Below are 17,947 nucleotides of genomic sequence, written 5' to 3' on the forward strand. Positions count from 1 at the left end.
ACTACTGAATATACAACCTCACCCCTAAAGAACCAATGTGTCTGTTCTGTTCTGCAGCCTCTGACTGTAGATCTTTCTATACTTGTCAGTTCTTACACTCTAACTAAAACCCCCATGAAAGAAGCCTACAGACCCCACTGCTGCTGCTGCTGCTGCTGCTGCTAAATCACTTCAGTCGTGTCCGACTCTGTGCAACCCCATAGATGGCAGCCCACCAGGCTCCCCCGTCCCTGGGATTCTCCAGGCAAGAACACTGGAGTGGGTTGCCATTTCCTTCTCCAATGCACGAAAGTGAAAAGTGAAAGTGAAGTCGCTCAGTTGTGTCTGACTCTTCGCTACCTCATGGACTGCAGCCTACCAGGCTCCTCCGTCCATGGGATTTTCCAGGCAAGAGTACTGGAGTGAGGTGCCATTGCCTTCTCCGACAGACCCCACACCTCTTCATTTTCTTCTGTAGTTGAGTAACCCCCTTACCAACAAAGCTACACAGGAGAAAAGACAAGGTTGCTATGATCACCTACTGTTGGTCTGCCCAGCATCTTCTCCTTGGGGAAGCCTTTTCTCTTTCCATAGTGATCCTGTTTAGTCTACAAGGTTCAGATGCAGCTAACTCTGCCCTCATCCTTAACTGGCCCATGGGAACGGCATGTGACACATACCTGATCCATCAGAGCCAGACATCTCCTTGGCCAGAATGACTGGCTCAAGGATGGACAAATGACCCAAGCTGGGCCCCTTAGAGACTTCTTGAAATCCTTGCCAGTATTTTCACAGTAAAGATTATTTCTTTCCCTTTGTTAGTTTTGAACAGAATAAGATTCGTAGCTTCCAGGGGTAAGTAACAGCACCAGCATTTAGTCTGGAGGCCCGACTCCAGAGTCCGTGCTCTTTAACTGCTATGGTTACACATCTCATAGATCCCAAGACAGAATCCAGAGGGAGCTGGGCAAGTATTATTAGCTAGAAAGTTCACAGACTATAGGGTACCTGATGCTGCCATTGATATGACTTAGGGGTGTAGGCTTTGCTTCCTCAATTCTAGCTTATAAATGTTGCTGTCCCTTCAAAATTCCTATTTTGAAACCTACTGCCCAATCTAACAGTATTAAGAAACGAGGCCTTTGGAAGGTGATTAGGTCATGAAGGTGAGACCCTCATGAATGGGATTAATATCTTTATAAAAGAGGCCCTTGCCCGTCCACCTTGTGAAGACAGAATGAAAAGATGCCTTCTATAAGCCAGAAAAATGAGTCCTCATCAGACACAGAAACTGCCATCACCTTGACCTTGGACTTTTAGCCTCCATAACTGTGAGAAATAGATTTCTATTGTTCATAAGCCACCCAGTTTATGGGATTTTGCTAAGCAGTACAAATCAGTTCAGTTCAGTCTCTCAGTCATGTCCGACTCTTTGCGACTCCATGAATCGCAGCACGCCAGGCCTCCCTGTCCATCACCAACTCCTGGAGTTCACTCAGATTCATGTCCATCAAGTCAGTGATGCCATCCAGCCATCTCATACTCTGTCATCCCCTTCTCCTCCTGCCCCCAATCCCTCCCAGCATCAGAGTCTTTTCCAATGAGTCAACTCTTCGCATGAGGTGGCCAAAGTACTGGAGTTTCAGCTTTAGCGTCATTCCTTCCAAAGAAATCCCAGGGCTGATCTTCAGAATTGACTGGTTGGATCTCCTTGCAGTCCAAGGGACTCTCAAGAGTCTTCTCCAACACCACAGTTCAAAAGCATCAGTTCTTTGGCGCTCAGCTTTCTTCACAGTCCAACTCTCACATCCATACATGACTACTGGAAAAACCATAGCCTTGACTAGACAGACCTTAGTCAGCAAAGTAATGTCTCTGCTTTTGAACATGCTATCTAGGTTGGTCATAACTTTTCTTCCAAGGAGTAAACGTCTTTTAATTTCATGGCTGCAGTCACCATCTGCAGTGATTTTAGAGCCCCCCAAAATAAAGTCTGACACTGTTTCCACTGTTTCCCCATCTATTTCCCATGAAGTGATGGGACCGGATGCCATGATCTTCATTTTCTGAATGTTGAGCTTCAAGCCAACTTTTTCACTCTCCTCTTTCACTTTCATCAAGAGGCTTTTTAGCTCCTCTTCACTTTCTGCCATTAGAGTGGTGTCATCTGCATATCTGAGGTTATTGATATTTCTCCTGGCAATCTTGATTCCAGCTTGTGTTTCTTCCAGTCCAGCGTTTCTCATGATGTATTCTGCATATAAGTTAAATAAGCAGGGTGACAATATACAGCCTTGACGTACTCCTTTCCCAGTTTGGAACCAGTCTGTTGATCCATGTCCAGTTCTAACTGTTGCTTCCTGACCTGCATATAGATTTCTCAAGATACAGGTCAGATGCTCTGGTATTCCCATCTCTCTCAGAATTTTCCACAGTTTATTGTGATCCACACAGTCAAAGGTTTTGGCATAGTCAATAAAGCAGAAATAGATGTTTTTCTGCAACTCTCTTGCTTTTTCCATGATCCAGCAGATGTTGGCAATTAGATCTCTGGTTCCTCTGCCTTTTCTAAAACCAGCTTGAACATCTGGAAGTTCACGGTTCATGTATTACTGAAGCCTGGCTTGGCGAATTTTGAGCATCTCTTTACTAGCATGTGAGATGAGTGCAATTGTGCGGTAATTTGAGCATTCTTTGGCATTGCCTTTCTTTGGAATTGGGATGAAAACTGGCCTTTTCCAGTCTTGTGGCCACTGCTGAGTTTTCCAAATTTGCTGGCATATTGAGTGCAGCACTTTCACAGTATCATCTTTCAGGATTTGAAATAGATCAACTGGAATTCCATCACCTCCACTAGCTTTGTTCATAGTGATGCTTTCTAAGGCCCACTTGACTTCACATTCCAGGATGTCTGGCTCTAGATGAGTGATCACACCATTGTGATTACCCGGGTCATGAAGCTCTTTTTTGTACAGTTCTGTGTATTCTTGCCACCTCTTCTTAATATCTTCTGCTTCTGTTAGGTCCATACCATTTCTGTCCTTTATCAAGCCCATCTTTGCATGAAATGTTCCTTTGGTATCTCTAATTTTCTTGAAGAGATCTCTAGTCTTCCCCATTCTGTTCTTTTCCTCTATTTCTTTGCATTGATCGCTGAAGAAGGCTTTCTTATCTCTTCTTGCTGTTCTTTAGAACTCTGCATTCAGATGCTTTTATCTTTCCTTTTCTCCTTTGCTTTTTGCTTCTCCTCTTTTCAAAGCTATTTGTAAGGCCTCTCCAGACAGCCATTTTGCTTTTTTGCATTTCTTTTCCATGGGGATGGTCTTGATCCCTGTCTCCTGTACAATGTCACGAACCTCATTCCATAGTTCATCAGGCACTCTATCTATCAGACCTAGCCCTTAAATCTATTTCTCACTTCCACTGTATAATCATAAGGGACTTGATTTAGGTCATACCTGAATGGTCTAGTGGTTTTCCCTGCTGCTGCTGCTGCTGCTGCTAAGTTGCTTCAGTCATGTCCGATTCTGTGTGACCCCATAGACGGAAGCCCACCAGGCTCCCCCATCCCTGGGATTCTCCAGGCAAGAACACTGGAGTAGGTTGCCATTTCCTTCTCCAATGCATGAAAGTGAAAAGTGAAAGTGAAGTCGCTCAGTCGTGTCTGACTCTTAGCGACCCCCATGGACTGCAGCCTACCAGGCTCGTCCTTCCATGGGATTTTCCAGGCAAGAGTACTGGAGTGGGTGCCATTGCCTTCTCCGAGCGGTTTTCCCTACTTTCTTCAATTTAAGTCTGAGTTTGGTAATGAGTTCATGATCTGAGCCACAGTCAGCTCCTAGTCTTGTTTTTGTTGACTGTATAGAGCTTCTCCATCTTTGGCTGCAAAGAATATAATCAATTTTATTTCGGTGTTGACCATCTGGTGATGTCCATGTGTAGAGTCTTCTCTTGTGTTGTTGGAAGAGGGTGTTTGCTATGACCAGTGCATTTTCTTGGCAAAACTCTATTAGTCTTTGCCCTGCTTCATTCCGCATTCCAAGGCCAAATTTGCTGACCTTTTAGAACTAACACCTAAAAATGATGTCCTTTTCATTATAGGGGACTGGAATGCAAAAGTAGGAAGTCAAGAATCACCTGGAGTAACAGGCAAATTTGGCCTTGGAATGCAGAATGAAGCAGGGCAGTCCAAATAGACTATGACAACTAATCTCCCACATGGTGAGATTAGTGTCTTTATAAGAAAAGACAAAAGAGGGACCTCCTCCCACATCGTCTGCTGCTTCTCTCTTCTCCATGAGAGGACATGAGAAGGACATGTGCAAACCAGGAAGAGAGCTCTCACCAGGACTATTTGAAGAGCTACCAGATGGTAGCATTGACTCCATGTCATCCGTCAGGACCCCACACAGCTGTTCATTGGTGTGGGGAAGTGAAGTATAACTGCGGTAGCCTCAGAATCACCTGGGAAGCTTTCTCAAAAGACACAAGGTTGGGATATACCCAGACCTACTGTATCAGAAACTTGTGAGGTGGTGTGACAGATTTTTATTGCTCAGCAAATACCAACTGCCTTATGTGATGCTGTGGATTGAATTGTGTCTCCCCAAATTCATATGTTGAAACTTCAATCACCAATATGATGGTACTTGGAAATGAGGCCACTGGAGGTAATTAGGTCATGAAAGAGTAGCTCTCATGATGAGATTAGTGCCTTTGTAAGAAAAGACACAAGAGAGACCTCCTCCCACACTGTCTGCTGCCTCTCTCTTCTCCATGAGAAGACAGAAGAAGATGGCCATGTGCAAACCAGGAAGAGTCCTCACCAGGAACTGAACGGGCAGCACCTTGATCCCCAGCATCCAGAACTGTGAGAATAACCTTCTGTTGTATGGTATTTTGTTATAGCAGCTGAAACTAACTAAGACCTGTGGAGAGCATATTACCTTCTGCTCAGAGTATTAGTTTTGGTCACGTGACTTGCTTTGACCAATGGAATGTGGATAAAAACGACACAGTGCAGTTCTCAGTGTAGGCTTTAAGAGGCACTACATGTTTTCATCAGCTTTTTTGAGCTTTTTCCCTTTACCATGACAACAACATGCCTTGGATAGAGGCTAATCCATCAGTCTCGGTCCCAGAATGGGATGGCATCTGAGCAGACTTAAACTCTATCCGTGGTTTGGGGCAGAGCGATAACATCAGACTTAGTCAGGAGCCAAGGTCATATAAAACCAGAAGAGCTTGGCAGAGCCAAGAATAAAGATAGCTGACCGATGAGCTAAAATCATTGATATTTTGGGCATGTTTGTTAGAGCAGCAAAAGCTAATATAGGTGATAAAGGAGGGAGAGTTCCTCTCTGTGACAAAGCTCCCTCATGTCCCTCACTTAGTAAAAGAACACTTGGAAGAATAGGAGGCAGAGGTTTGGGCCAGTCCAGGTCTGTCTGAATTTGGGGCAGTTTATTAACCTTTTTGAGTGTTAGGTTCTTAATCTATAAAATGGTCTCTCTGAGTTGGTGTGACAATTAAATAATTCAGGTCAAGTCCTTAGATGTGCTGGAGGCACACAAGACATTTCTGTTCCCTCCCTAAGCTTCATGCATGGGGCAGTGATAAATATGTGAGGACAGAAGGAATGAATGAGTCCTCCAAGTGTGAGTCCTCATTCACTGGAGCCCTCGGAAGCCTGTCTGTCCTCCTGTACCTTTCCTCTTCTTCGCTGCTGGTTCCTTCTTCAGCTGCTAACTTATCTTGATATTCCTCTCCTTTGGGCAGAGTCTGAGAAGGTTCATTCGGTCTCAAGCACGGATCCTAAGGGAAAAACAGTTGTAAGATGAGACTAAAGTAAAGTTCCTGCAGCCAACCTGTGGTTTACCAAACCAGAGAGCGGAGGAGAAAGAGCCTCTAGCAATCCCCGCAGCTCTCAGGCCTGTGATGATTCAGTGCTGAGCCCACTGCCTGATTCAGGAGCAGTGTCAGCCCTGATCCCTGTATCCTGCTTTTCAGTCTAGCAAGCATGTCACGCAGCTGATGAAACTAAAGCACAGAGAGAGAAACTAAAGCACGTAGCTTGTCCAGGATTTCTATCAGAGAGGAATGGAAATGAAATGCAACCCTGGGGCTGTTGTGGGGATCAGAGAACAGTGCCAGCAACAGCCACTGGTCTATAAGGGTGAGCAACTGGTATTATTATTATACTCATATTACAGGTGGCAGTCTGCTACATCCTATAACGCAGGATCAGAAAACATGGAACTTGATCAGAAGCCTTGAGAAGTGTGGTATGGTGGGAGGACAATATGGAAATCATGAGTTAATAATGAGGCTTCAGAATTTTCTATCAACAGAATTTGTTCACGTTATCATTTCCTCTTTCAGCAGAGATAGAAAAATGAAGACTTTCTTATTTTGATTCCTCTACTTGCCACTGTCCACGGAAAACAGTGTAAGACAGGCTAGGATAGATCTCTTTGTTGAGAAATCTCATTAAATAATAATAAATTGCTACCTGGGCTTTCTGCTAATTATGTGTCTCTGCCAGTCTTGTGTTTTTCTGGCCCTGAGCTTCGTCAGCTGTAAAACAAAGTGGTTGGTTACATCTCTGGTTTTCAAACCATGCTCCAGGGACTGAGAGATGCCCTTGGTGATAAGAGAGGCAAAGCTGAGACTGGAAGATGGGGCCTTGGGCTCCCCTCCCTCCCTGACATAGAATGAAACTGCTCTGGTTACCTTCTATGTAATCTAATGTCTATGAAAGGTCACCAACGTCAAGGCCAGTGAGGACCTCCATGTTGCCAAATCCCAATGGTCATTCCATGGGCTTCAGTTAATTGAACTTTTCTGCAAAACTGGAATATCTGTTCCTTCCCTCCTCTACGCAGCCCCCTTTCCTGGGTTTCCTCCTCTCTCTCAGCTACTCCTTCTCTGTCTCCTCTGCTAAAGCCTCCTCCTTTCCTGCCCTAAACCTCAGTCCTTGGACTTCTCTTTTCTGTCTTACTCCCTAGTATCTCATCTAGTTCCATGGATACTAATGACAAACAGTTTATCTCCATTTCCAAGTTTCCCACTAAACTCTGGACTTGTATATCCAACTGCCCTCCAGACATCATTCAGATGCTTAATACGCTTCTCAAACTGTAACATGTCCAGAACTGAACTCTTAGTCTTACTGCCTCCAAACAACAAGCATGTACTTTCCTCAGGGCCTTTGTACTGGTTGTTCTTGCTGCCTGAAATGCTCTATCCTATGATATTTACATGTCTAGCTTCCTCACTTCACTCACCACAACCAAGAGACCTTCACTCATTTAAAACTTGGGCTCTGGCAGCAAATTGCCTATGTTTAAATCCCACTTCTTCTTATTTATGATGTAACAATCCTAACGGTAACAGTAATCACAATAAATAAGAATTGACTCAGTTTAACATGAATATATCTACCCTAGTAAAAGGAATCTTTGTGACCCCATGTTCTATACAGTTGATGGAATTCTCCAGGCCAGATACTGGAGTGGGGAGCCTTTCCCTTCTCCAGGGGATCTTCCCAACCCAGGAATTGAACCCAGGTCTCCCATATTGCCGGCAGATTCTTTACCAGCTAAGCCACAAGGGAAGTCCAAGAATTCTGGAGTGGGTAGCCTATCCCTTCTCCAGGGGATCTTCCCAACCCAGGAATTGAACCCAGGTCTCCTGCATGCAGGCTGATTCTTTACCAACTGAGCTATCAAGGAAGCCTAGTAAAATGAATCATCACTACAAAGCTGTAATAATGAACTTGTGAACTGAGGGACGTGGCCACACAGCCTGAAAACATAAGGCAAAATGTTCAGAAATGTAGGTAGGAACAGGCAGATTTATAATGGGAGATTTTAATATGCACTTCTCAGAGACTCATATATCAGGTACACAAAATAAGCTAGGAAATGGAAGATTTGAACAAGATTAATAAGCTGAAACTAGTAGCTAAAAAAGAACAGTACTCACTGTTAATGTTCATATAATGCTCAGTGTGCACCCTCAACTCTATGAGGTGAGAATCATACCATTTTAAAGGTGATGAACCTTGCCCAAGGTCATACAGTGAACACCAGAACTAGAGTTTAAATATATAAGCTTTAACCATGGGGATCACAAAGAGTCAGACACGACTTAGTGACTGAACAACAGCAATAAACCTTTAACAACCAAACAGAATATATAATATACTTTTTGGCTATCACATAGGAAATATTTTTTAAAAACTGACTCCACAGCAGGCTACAGAGCAAATTTCAGCATAGCTAGAATATTGACATTTTATAGACCACATTATCTAATGACAATGCAAAAAATTTAGAAACCAGTAAGAAAGTAGGTTTAAAAAGTGAGATAAACTTCAAAACTCTGGGATACAGCTAAAGACATACGCTGAGAGGGAAATTTATAGCCTTAAGTGTATTTATTATAGAACATTTAAGAAGTTAGAAAAAGGATAACATAATAAACCCAAAGTAAGTAGAAAGGACAAAGAAGTATGAAAGACAAAAATTAATGGCATAGAAAAAGACAGATGTGACCAGCACATCTGAAAGCCGGCTTTTTGAAAAGACATTCAAACTACTGCTAAGACTGATCAAGGGAAAAGGGAGAAGGAACTTAAAGCAACATGAATAATGGACAAAGATCTCCTGACAGTTGTGAAGATGAAAAAGAGTTTCAAATGCACTCTGAGCCACTGTGAAGACTGTGACAGAGAATGTGCAGGATGTAATTTCTGGGCTACCTTATCGACCACTGATTTATTTAAAGGCATCCTGGGCAGGAGTCCAGAAACAGGAGAGGATAGAAAATGCTTAAAAAGGCTGACAATGCACTCAGATGACTACAGCAGCTCCCCACAGCGTAGCACCCATCCATTTCCAGGTAGTAACTCATGGATGCCTGCAACTCAGGGAGGTGGGCAGGAAAGACAACCCTGTCCTTGTGCTGCAGAGGGGATCTATGGTCGGAAAAGTCCAGACTTCCATGTGACTGCACTGGCACTCTGTTGTGTTAGCATGATCACCAGCTGCCAGTATCAGGGCCTAAATGGGTGAGTTCAAACTGTGATACGAATGTATTACTGAAAAGTATTTGCAAATCAGACACTTAAAATCAACCTGATAGATGAAGGCTGCTTCCCAAATCAACGGGGAGATAAACTCAGTAATCTTTTCTGTTTCTGTTCACTTGCTTCCAGCTCCCTAGAAACCGAAGACAAGGATATCCTTCCCCCTAAAAGGAGATGAGTCCTCCCCCTCCCTGCAAGTAATTAAAGGACCCCAGTGTTTCTTTAAATCATCCTCTGGCCAAGGCTAATTTTTGAAGGTGTTCCTAATCCAGCTTGAAACAGTACCCTCAGCTCCATTCATTCAGTTGTCATGTCATGGATCAGTTAATATACAACGAGGTGCAAACATCTGCCAGATGTGGGTATGTTAGGTGCTGGAAGGACAGAGATCAATAAGAGATATAATTCTTGATTTCAACAAACTAATGGTTCAGCAGAGGGGACCAACAGACCATATAAATGGCAAGCATTCACCTCCTTCACCACCCCACCTTCTGTACTTGGTATTTTGGGTCAAAGTACACAATTCCAAAGGAACTGGGGTACCATCTGAATATTTCTCAAATGAACCTGACCATGGAAATGAACAGTAGGCTGAAAGAGCACTTTCAAGCTCACCAATACTCATTTCTCTGAATTTCAAATAGGGCAGACTCTCCAGCATCCCTTTTCTGGTTGTCTGCTTGGGATCCCAGTGAGTGCCTCCCAGGACCAACACTGAGCCACTCTGGGTGTATCCTGAGTTAATCGCCCCTAATTCACACTCTTGCATTCCTCATCAGGCATTTCTCAGGTTCTGTCCAGGACTCTCTCCATCAAAAGTATGCACAGAAAATAAATAGCTCTGCTTCTCCCCTAACCATCCACTGCAAAAGCCTCCTCCCAACTCCTCCCAAGCAAATGGCTGGTTATTTTAAACCCACAGTCACATTAGGTCTTCATCTTTCATCTAGGCAGTGAACCTCATCTGGGTTGTTTCTATTTTAAAGAAACACCCACGCCCAGGAAATCTTCAGGAAGGAAATATTGAAAGTCTTTCTCAAGTTCATTTGACAATTTTTCAAAGGCAGCATTATGTACATCTTAAAAATAGAACACCTAATGCAATGGGGTTTTGCTGAAATGATTACAGGGGACTGTAATAGATACTACAAAGTCACCTTACGTTATAGACTCTTTTAACAGTTTTGCAAAGTGACTTCATGTGCTTTCTTCCATTTATTACAAGTCTCTGGGGTGGAGGACAGGAATCATGTCTGCCATTTTACTAATGAAAAGCAGTACAGAACTGTAATTTGGACACTGGTGTTCCTCTTTGGGCCTCAGTTTCCCTATCTGTAAAGCGAGGATAATAACACTTGCCTCATAGGGTTGTTGTGTGGGACTGTGTACAGTACTATGTTCTTGGCACTTGATCTGTTTGCCACTAGCACCAGCGAGGAAACTGATGCCAGAGAGGTAATTATATAATATTTACTTCCTGCATTTGAAATGGAGCTCTCTGAAGACCACCCTTACTCATCCAGCCCTGGGCCTCTCTTAATGACAGCACTCAGAAATACTTGTTGAGGTGAAATGACTTGAATAATAATGACCACAAATGACTTTCCTTTTTCTTCTGGAGAAGGTGCAGGCAAGGATCTATGAAAACTTCACCCCTTCTCTGTCCCTGGCTCACTCAGACACCGGAAATTTCCACAAAAAAAGTTTCTGTGAAAATTACCAAGAGTCACATGACTTTCTGGAAACTAATGAAGAACATTGTGAACCTAAGAGAATCAAGGAGGCCAGACATGAGAAGCCAGGATAAAAGGCTCAGCGGAGTCTCAGCTGTCTACCATGAGGACAGAGCCACACCCAGGGTTGGCAGCCCTCCCTCTGTGTATTCTGGGAATGGAGTGAAAAGTCTGCTCTCAAATCGGCCTTATTATTTATATCTCTCTTGACTCACTGAAATGCTCTGGCAGAACAGCTAAGAACAACCTTTGTTGTGTCCCGTGTGGGTGCAGGGTTCACTGCACTGCTCACCCTCCATCCACACAAGCCTGGACTTTGTACCTCTAGGGCCTTGGCAAAGCTTTGACTCGCTTGGTTGGCATAGATTTTGCTGGACAAAAATATCTGAACTAAATTATACATTTTCTCTGATATAGCTTGACCGAGTTCAGAAAGTTGTGTAACCCGTTGTGTCGGTAAGGTTGTGCGGAAACAGACACTTGCACCTACTGCCGTAGGGGTACACGGACAACCGTGATGGAGTGCAGTGCAGCAACTCTATCAGAGTTCAGGCTTCTCAGGCCACTGGACCTAGCAAATCCTACAATGGCAAGAGTTAGCACCTACTGAGCATTTACATGTACTGTTTCTGTCATTGTTTCACAGATGACTGTGGAATGAATGAATAACATACATGTTGAGTTGAATCAAGCAGAACTGATACTCATGAAGGTTCTTCCTTCTTTACTTCTGTCTAGAACTGAGCTCTTGAAGGGATTGTTGTCTAGACCCAGACAGGTCAGATGAGAGTTTCTACCCTGGTGGTTAAGGTTAAATATGAGTTATCCCAGTAGGGCTGTTGTTTGCAAAACAGGACTAGAATCAACAGGGAGAATTTATAGTTTCTGAAGACATGCAGGTACAGGGAAATGGGTCGATTACCTGGATGAGGACAAAGCAGTGAGATTCAGACTCACCTACATAGTGTTTTCCCACCTGGAGTCTGAAGTGGACTGAAAATTTGAGGCAGCAATAAAATATATGAAATTTAGGCAACGGATTTTTTATGGTGCCAGGTGTAAAGATTAAGAGGCAAGTTGAAATAGGAACCAAGAGGGTCCTTCAGGTCAGGGTACTCAAACATGAACTTCACAGGAAGTATTTATGTTTCTGACATTATGCAAGGAATGTTAACTGAGTGCCTATATTTTAGGTTAAATTGTGCCCCTAAGAAGAGACATTGAAGTCCTAACTCCAGCACCTAGAGAAGTGACTTTACTTGCAACCTAGGCTTTTGCAGATATAATTAGTTAAAATAAGGTCATACTGGATTAGGGTGAGCCCTAAATCCAATGACTAGTGTCCCTATAAGAAGGCCATATGAGGACCCAGAGACACACCGTGAAGGAGGCAGTGTGATGATAGAGGCAGAGACTGGAGTGATGTGGTGACAAGCAAGGAATGCCAAGGAGTGCCACCAGCCGCCAGAAGCTGGAGAGAGGCACGGAATAGACTCTACCCAGAGCCACCTGAAGGAGCCAACCCTGCTCACACTGTGATTTTGGACTTTCAGTCTTCAAAACTGTGAGACAATACATTTTTGTGGTTTAAGCCCCAAGGGTGTGGTATGTCATTATGGCAACCCGAGGGAAAGAACATAGCCTAGCATGACAGAGCCAAACAGAGACTGACAGACAAACAGAGCCTGACAGAGACAAACAGAAACTAGATTCTATCCTGAAGCACCGCCCCTTAAAAAAGGGCAGCATCACATGGGCAGGCTACCGTGAGAGTAACAGATATCACAGACATGGACGTGGATGTGGAGGGATGCAAGGGGCCTTGTGATTACTGTTAGGATTCATGCTCCAGGCAGAACCAAAGTCCAGTGCCCCTTTGTCTGCCAGTCAGGCTGCTCCCAGAGAGGGAAGGAAGATTTATCTGACAAGCCTTGTTCTTTTTCAAACCATGCAGATAATTACTCAGAACTCTATTTTCTTCATGGTTGTTGCAAATTGATTTTGTAATGATTTTTTTTCCCCAGGCATTTTGGCAGCTCTGAGAGGGGAAATAAAAGGGCCCATTAATGCCAGCATGTGTCACTGGGGACACCAAAGTGCTGAAAAGGAGAAGAAAAATATCCTTAATTAAAGCAGAAAAAGCTCGAGGTTACCTGGGTCTCTAAAATGTTGCAGTGCTGGCAGTCCAATTCCTGGGGCCTTTCATTGCCTCTTGGGGGACATGCCTTATTCTGTTGGATAAATTCTTCCAGCCTTAAAACCTAAAATAGAAGAATAGAAATATTCAGCAATGAAGAAAGTCCTACCACCTGGCTGTGGTCACTAACCTGGGAGCCTGTTCCTTTGAGTCAATCACTTCTGAGGACAGTGTCTCACTAGACAAATCCCAGACATGGTTCTTGAAGGGCCATTTCTAGTTAGCTAGTTGCTTAGTTTCTCCAGAAGTCAATGAACCTGGCATGTTTACAATATCCAACACTTCCATTTAAATTACTCATGTCCATATAAGTATACCAAAGCTGTAGCATGGTTTCCACTGGTTTTCATACCATTCCTGGAAGGCCACCCTATTTCTTTTTTACAAAATTAGTTGGTAAAGAAAAGGAACAATGTTTAAGAATTATACAGATAATATGAGAGAAGGGTGGCTACAGGATGCTATTACATTGTAAGGCCTTAATTATGATGTTATTATTAACTAAATATAGAGTGTGAATTAAACAGATTGGTTTCCCAGCTCTATACTTTGAGAAGAACAAGGCTAATAGCCATACAGGAAACTCAGATGTTGCTGAAACTAATGCTCCTCAGGTACTATGCTAGGCATAAGGTGGGGAGGAGAAGAAACAGCCTGAAAGCAGGATGGTAAGGTAAAATATTGTCCCTGCCTTCAAGGAGCTGTCATCTCACTGAGCAGACAGATGCATACTTACAATCACAACAACATTCAGTAGACATATGTAAAATATAAAAAGAGCATCATTAATGATGTGCTTGCTCTGTGTCAGGCACAGACCTAAGCATTTTACAGTATTAACTCTTAATTCTCCTAACAATCACTATGAGGTAGGTACTACTGCTGAGAACTTACAGCAAAAACCTGCTCAGGAGTTCTGGCACAGTGTTAATAGCGCTGAAGGATGAATAGAGTCCAGTGGCAAGTTCTTCTCCCCAGTAATACTGTCCACAGTGCTTTTAAACTTAGAACTTGGTCCCTGGGTGGTTTGAACAGATGGGCCCAAGAAGCAAACCCCATAGTTCAGCTGGCTCACATCCATTTCCTATCCCACCCTTCTGGCTGGCCCCCAGCATGGAGGCCTGATGGCTAAATCCTTGGTTTCCCAGGCTAGCCACGTGGCACAGATGCTACCAGCAGGAGTAGGAGTCAGCTAGGGGCTTCGGTACACCCTTTTGTTTTCCTAATGAAGTAGGCAGGCCTGGTCACCCCTGTCCCTACTTGTTTCCTGTTTTAAATTTGGACATGACAACTGGTCAGTGACAGTCATTCTCACAACCAAGGGGAATCTGAGCCAACTTCTCCTACATGCAGTATCGGGGACCTATGATACATTTAGGGACCATGAAAATGTTTTCATTCAAAATTGGAAGGAAAAAAATGCAGCCTTGCTGTATTCACCTTTATGGCAATGCAGTTACAAATTAAAATTTTAAATTCTTTTTGATGAAGAAAAGAGTCCACAGAGGCAGAAGTATCTAATGCCCAGAAAACTGCCAGGAGGTGGGGAGATGGTGGGACCAAGAGGTTTGCAGATTTTCCAGACCTGATATTATTTAGCCACAGAATCAACTCCAGCAGCCTCCTGCTTCCTTCTTTTATGTATGACATTAAGTGTCTCTTTGTTAAGCCTCTATAAATCAGGCTCTCTGTTACTTGCAGCTGAATTTATGCCCCTGAGATCATCTTCCTGTCAGGCTAAAGTCTTTTTCTTCCTTGCAAGGATGCTAAATGTAAGAAAGTCAGGGCGACTTCCTGAGATTCCTGGCACCTTAGTTAATCAACTCTTGGAGTCCAAAACCATCACTCCCAAGCACAGTGTTTATACAGGACTTACTTCAAGCAGTGAATTCTGGAGCTTCACATTTAGGGCCGCTTTCTCTTCCTCCAGCTGCTTTATTTCATTTTCTGATTTCTTCTTCATTTCTTCCAATTGTGCTTCTACTTCCTAAATGATACACAGAAGAGTTAACCACACAAGCCATAAAAACATGAACAGGACACACCCTGCCTTATTCCCAAGGGGTTTCAAAGAAGCTCACAAGAGTCATAAACTCCATAAAAGAATATAAATTAGAAATATATGAGAACAGGTGCTAAACTGACACTACAAAGACTAATATATATTGGGGGAGGGCAGGGTAAATCCCTGGCTTTAAGTTTTGTAGTGTCAAGTAAGAAAAGAGAATGCTCATTATTGACACAATTCTCACAGTTCCATGAATCAAAAAGTCAAATACATCCTCAGATGCAAGGAAATATGAAAAGCAGAATGAAATTTCCTCTTTGGTCTTCTCAACAGCAAACTTACGTTAGTCAAAACAATGGGATTCACAAAGTACTTTTTCCACAGTCCCTCCCCACAGCCTCACAGTCTTAGTGCAATGCAGATCCAGATAAAAGAATGCTCTGGAGCTCATGTGAGTGGTGCAGCTGCATTTTAGCTCTGTGACCTTGAGCAAATTTCCTAACCTCTCTGTGACTCAATGCATTACTTATTAATACAAGCTTAGCATAGTTCTAGGTACATATTAATAGTAAGAGATAAATGAATTAAAAGTAGGGCAATTCTTACAGATTCCTACCCTTTTTGATCTAACTTAATATCTGGTGAAATTTTGCAAGTGTCTAGAGCAGTGGATGAAATATTCTTTTCCTCTTAGCTGAACTTTCAGTTCAATCAGTTCAGTCGCTCATTCATGTCTGACTCTTTGTGACCCCATGGACTGCAGCATGCCAGGCTTCCCTGTCCATCACCAACTACCGGAGCCTGCTCAAACTCGTGTCAAACTCGTGTCAAACTGTGATGCCATCCAACCATCTCATCCTCTGTCATCCCCTTTCCTCCTGCCTTCAATCTTTTCCAGCATCAGGGTCTCTTCTAATGAGTCAGCTCTTGCATCAGGTGGCCAAAGTATTGGAGTTTCAGCTTTAACATCAGTCCTTCCAATGAATATTCAGGACTGATTTCATTTAGGATTGACTGGCTTGGTCTCCTTGTAGTCCAAGGGACTCTCAAGAGTCTTATCCAACACCACAGTTCAAAAGCATCAATTCTTCGGTGCTCATCTTTCTTTATAGACCAAGTCTCACATCCATACATGATTCCTGGAAAAACCATACCTTTGATTAGATGGACCTTTGCCAGCAAAGTAATGTCTCTGCTTTTTAATATACTGTCTAGGTTGGTCATAGCTTTTCTTCCAAGGAGCAAGTGTCTTTTAATTTCATGGCTACAGTCACCACCTGCAGTGATTTTGGAGCCCAAGGAAATAAAGTCTGTCACTGTTTCCATTGTTTCCCCATCTATTTGCCATGAAGTGATGGGACCGGATGCCATGATCTTAGTTTTTTGAATGTTGAGTTTTAAGTCAGCCTTTTCACTCTCCTCTTTCACTTTCATCAAGAGGCTCTTTATTTCCCCTTTGCTTTCTGCCATAGAGTGGAGTCATTTGCATAGCTGAGGCTATTGATATTTCTCCCAGCAATCTTGATTTCAAGCTTGAGCTTCATTCAGCCTGGCATTCACATGATGTACTCTGATATAAGTTAAACAAGCAGGGTGACAACATACAGCCTTGACACACTCCTTTCCCAATTTGGAGCCAGTCCATTGTTCCATGTCCAGTTCTAACTGTTGCTTCTTGACCTGCATACGGGTTTCTCAGGAGGCAGGTAAGGTGGTCTGGTATTCCCATCTCTTGAAGAACTTTCCACAGTTTGTTGTGATCCACACAGTCAAAGGCTTTGGCATAGTCAATAAGGCAGAAGTAGAACTTTTTCTGGAACTCTCTTGCTTTTTCTATGATCCAGTGGATATTGGCAATTTGATCTGTGGTTCCTCTGTCTTTTCTAAATCTAGCTTGAACATCTGGAAGTTCTTGATTCACATACTATTAAAGCCTAACTTGAACAATTTTGAGCATTACATTGCTAGTGTGTGAGATGAGTGCAACTGTGCAGTAGTTTGAACATTCTTTAGCATTGCCTTTCTTTGGGATTGGAATGAAAACTGACTTTTTCCCATCCTGCGGCCACTGCTGAGTTTTCCAAATTTGCTGGCATATTGAGTGTAGCACCTTAACAGCATCATCTTTTAGGATTTAAAATCACTCAACTGGAATTTCATCACCTCTACTAGATTTGTTCGCTTCCTAAGATGTTTCCTAAGGCCCACTTGATTTCACATTCCAGGATGTCTGGCTCTAGGTGAGTGATACACAGAAAAACTATACAAAAAGATCTTAATGACCCAGATAAGCATGATAGTGTGATCACTCACCTAGAGCCAGACAGCTGAATCTTAGGTAGACATTAAGTCATTGATTCATTCACCAAATATTTATTGAGATGTACCATGTGTTTGGCACTATTCCTGAAGCTGGGGATAAAATGACACTATGCCTAGTCACCAGGAGCTCACAATTGTGTGGAAAAGATAGGCAGCAAAGTCAACAGCTATAATGCAGTAGATGTCATGTTGGATAGTGACAATTGATTATAGACATTAACGCTCTAATTGTGAGTAGACGGACATATTAGCAACTGACATCTACTGAGTGTGCACCATTTTCTGAGCGCTTTTCACAGATCATCTTGTTGATCCTTATGAAATCCATATGAGCTAGGTAGTATTGTTAAAGTTCATTATACAAATAAAGGAATGAAGCTTGAAAAAGTTAAAATGATTTGCCCAGGGTCATGCAGCCAGTATATGGAAGAGTCAAGATATGAACTCAAGAAAGGATGATTGCTTGGCTGTGCTTCTTCCCTGCCTGTGTGGGTTCAGTTATATGTGAACATTTTTCAATGGTAAATACTACAAGCACTATATAGTCTGTGGTCAGAGGATGTGGAGGAACTGGAGACATAACTAACTCGCTATAAATTATACTTGGATTAACT

The 17,947-nt window shown here is 42.9% G+C and overlaps 1 protein-coding gene across 3 annotated transcripts in view; it reads right to left on the minus strand.

The window, feature by feature from the left end:
- Positions 1–17,947, minus strand: part of FAM184B (family with sequence similarity 184 member B) — a 119,591-nt gene that overhangs the window by 27,973 nt on the left and 73,671 nt on the right. For all 3 annotated transcript variants that reach the window (XM_042251262.2, XM_027970885.3, XM_042251263.2), the window contains exons 6-8: positions 14,880–14,990; positions 12,960–13,067; positions 5,687–5,793 (exon numbers count right to left, since the gene is read on the minus strand). In XM_042251262.2, the coding sequence (XP_042107196.1) occupies positions 5,687–5,793; positions 12,960–13,067; positions 14,880–14,990 (326 nt within the window). The remainder of the gene's footprint in view (positions 1–5,686; positions 5,794–12,959; positions 13,068–14,879; positions 14,991–17,947) is intronic.

The sequence above is a fragment of the Ovis aries genome, chromosome 6, assembly GCF_016772045.2.
Source record: "Ovis aries strain OAR_USU_Benz2616 breed Rambouillet chromosome 6, ARS-UI_Ramb_v3.0, whole genome shotgun sequence".
Classification (NCBI taxonomy): domain Eukaryota; kingdom Metazoa; phylum Chordata; class Mammalia; order Artiodactyla; family Bovidae; genus Ovis; species Ovis aries.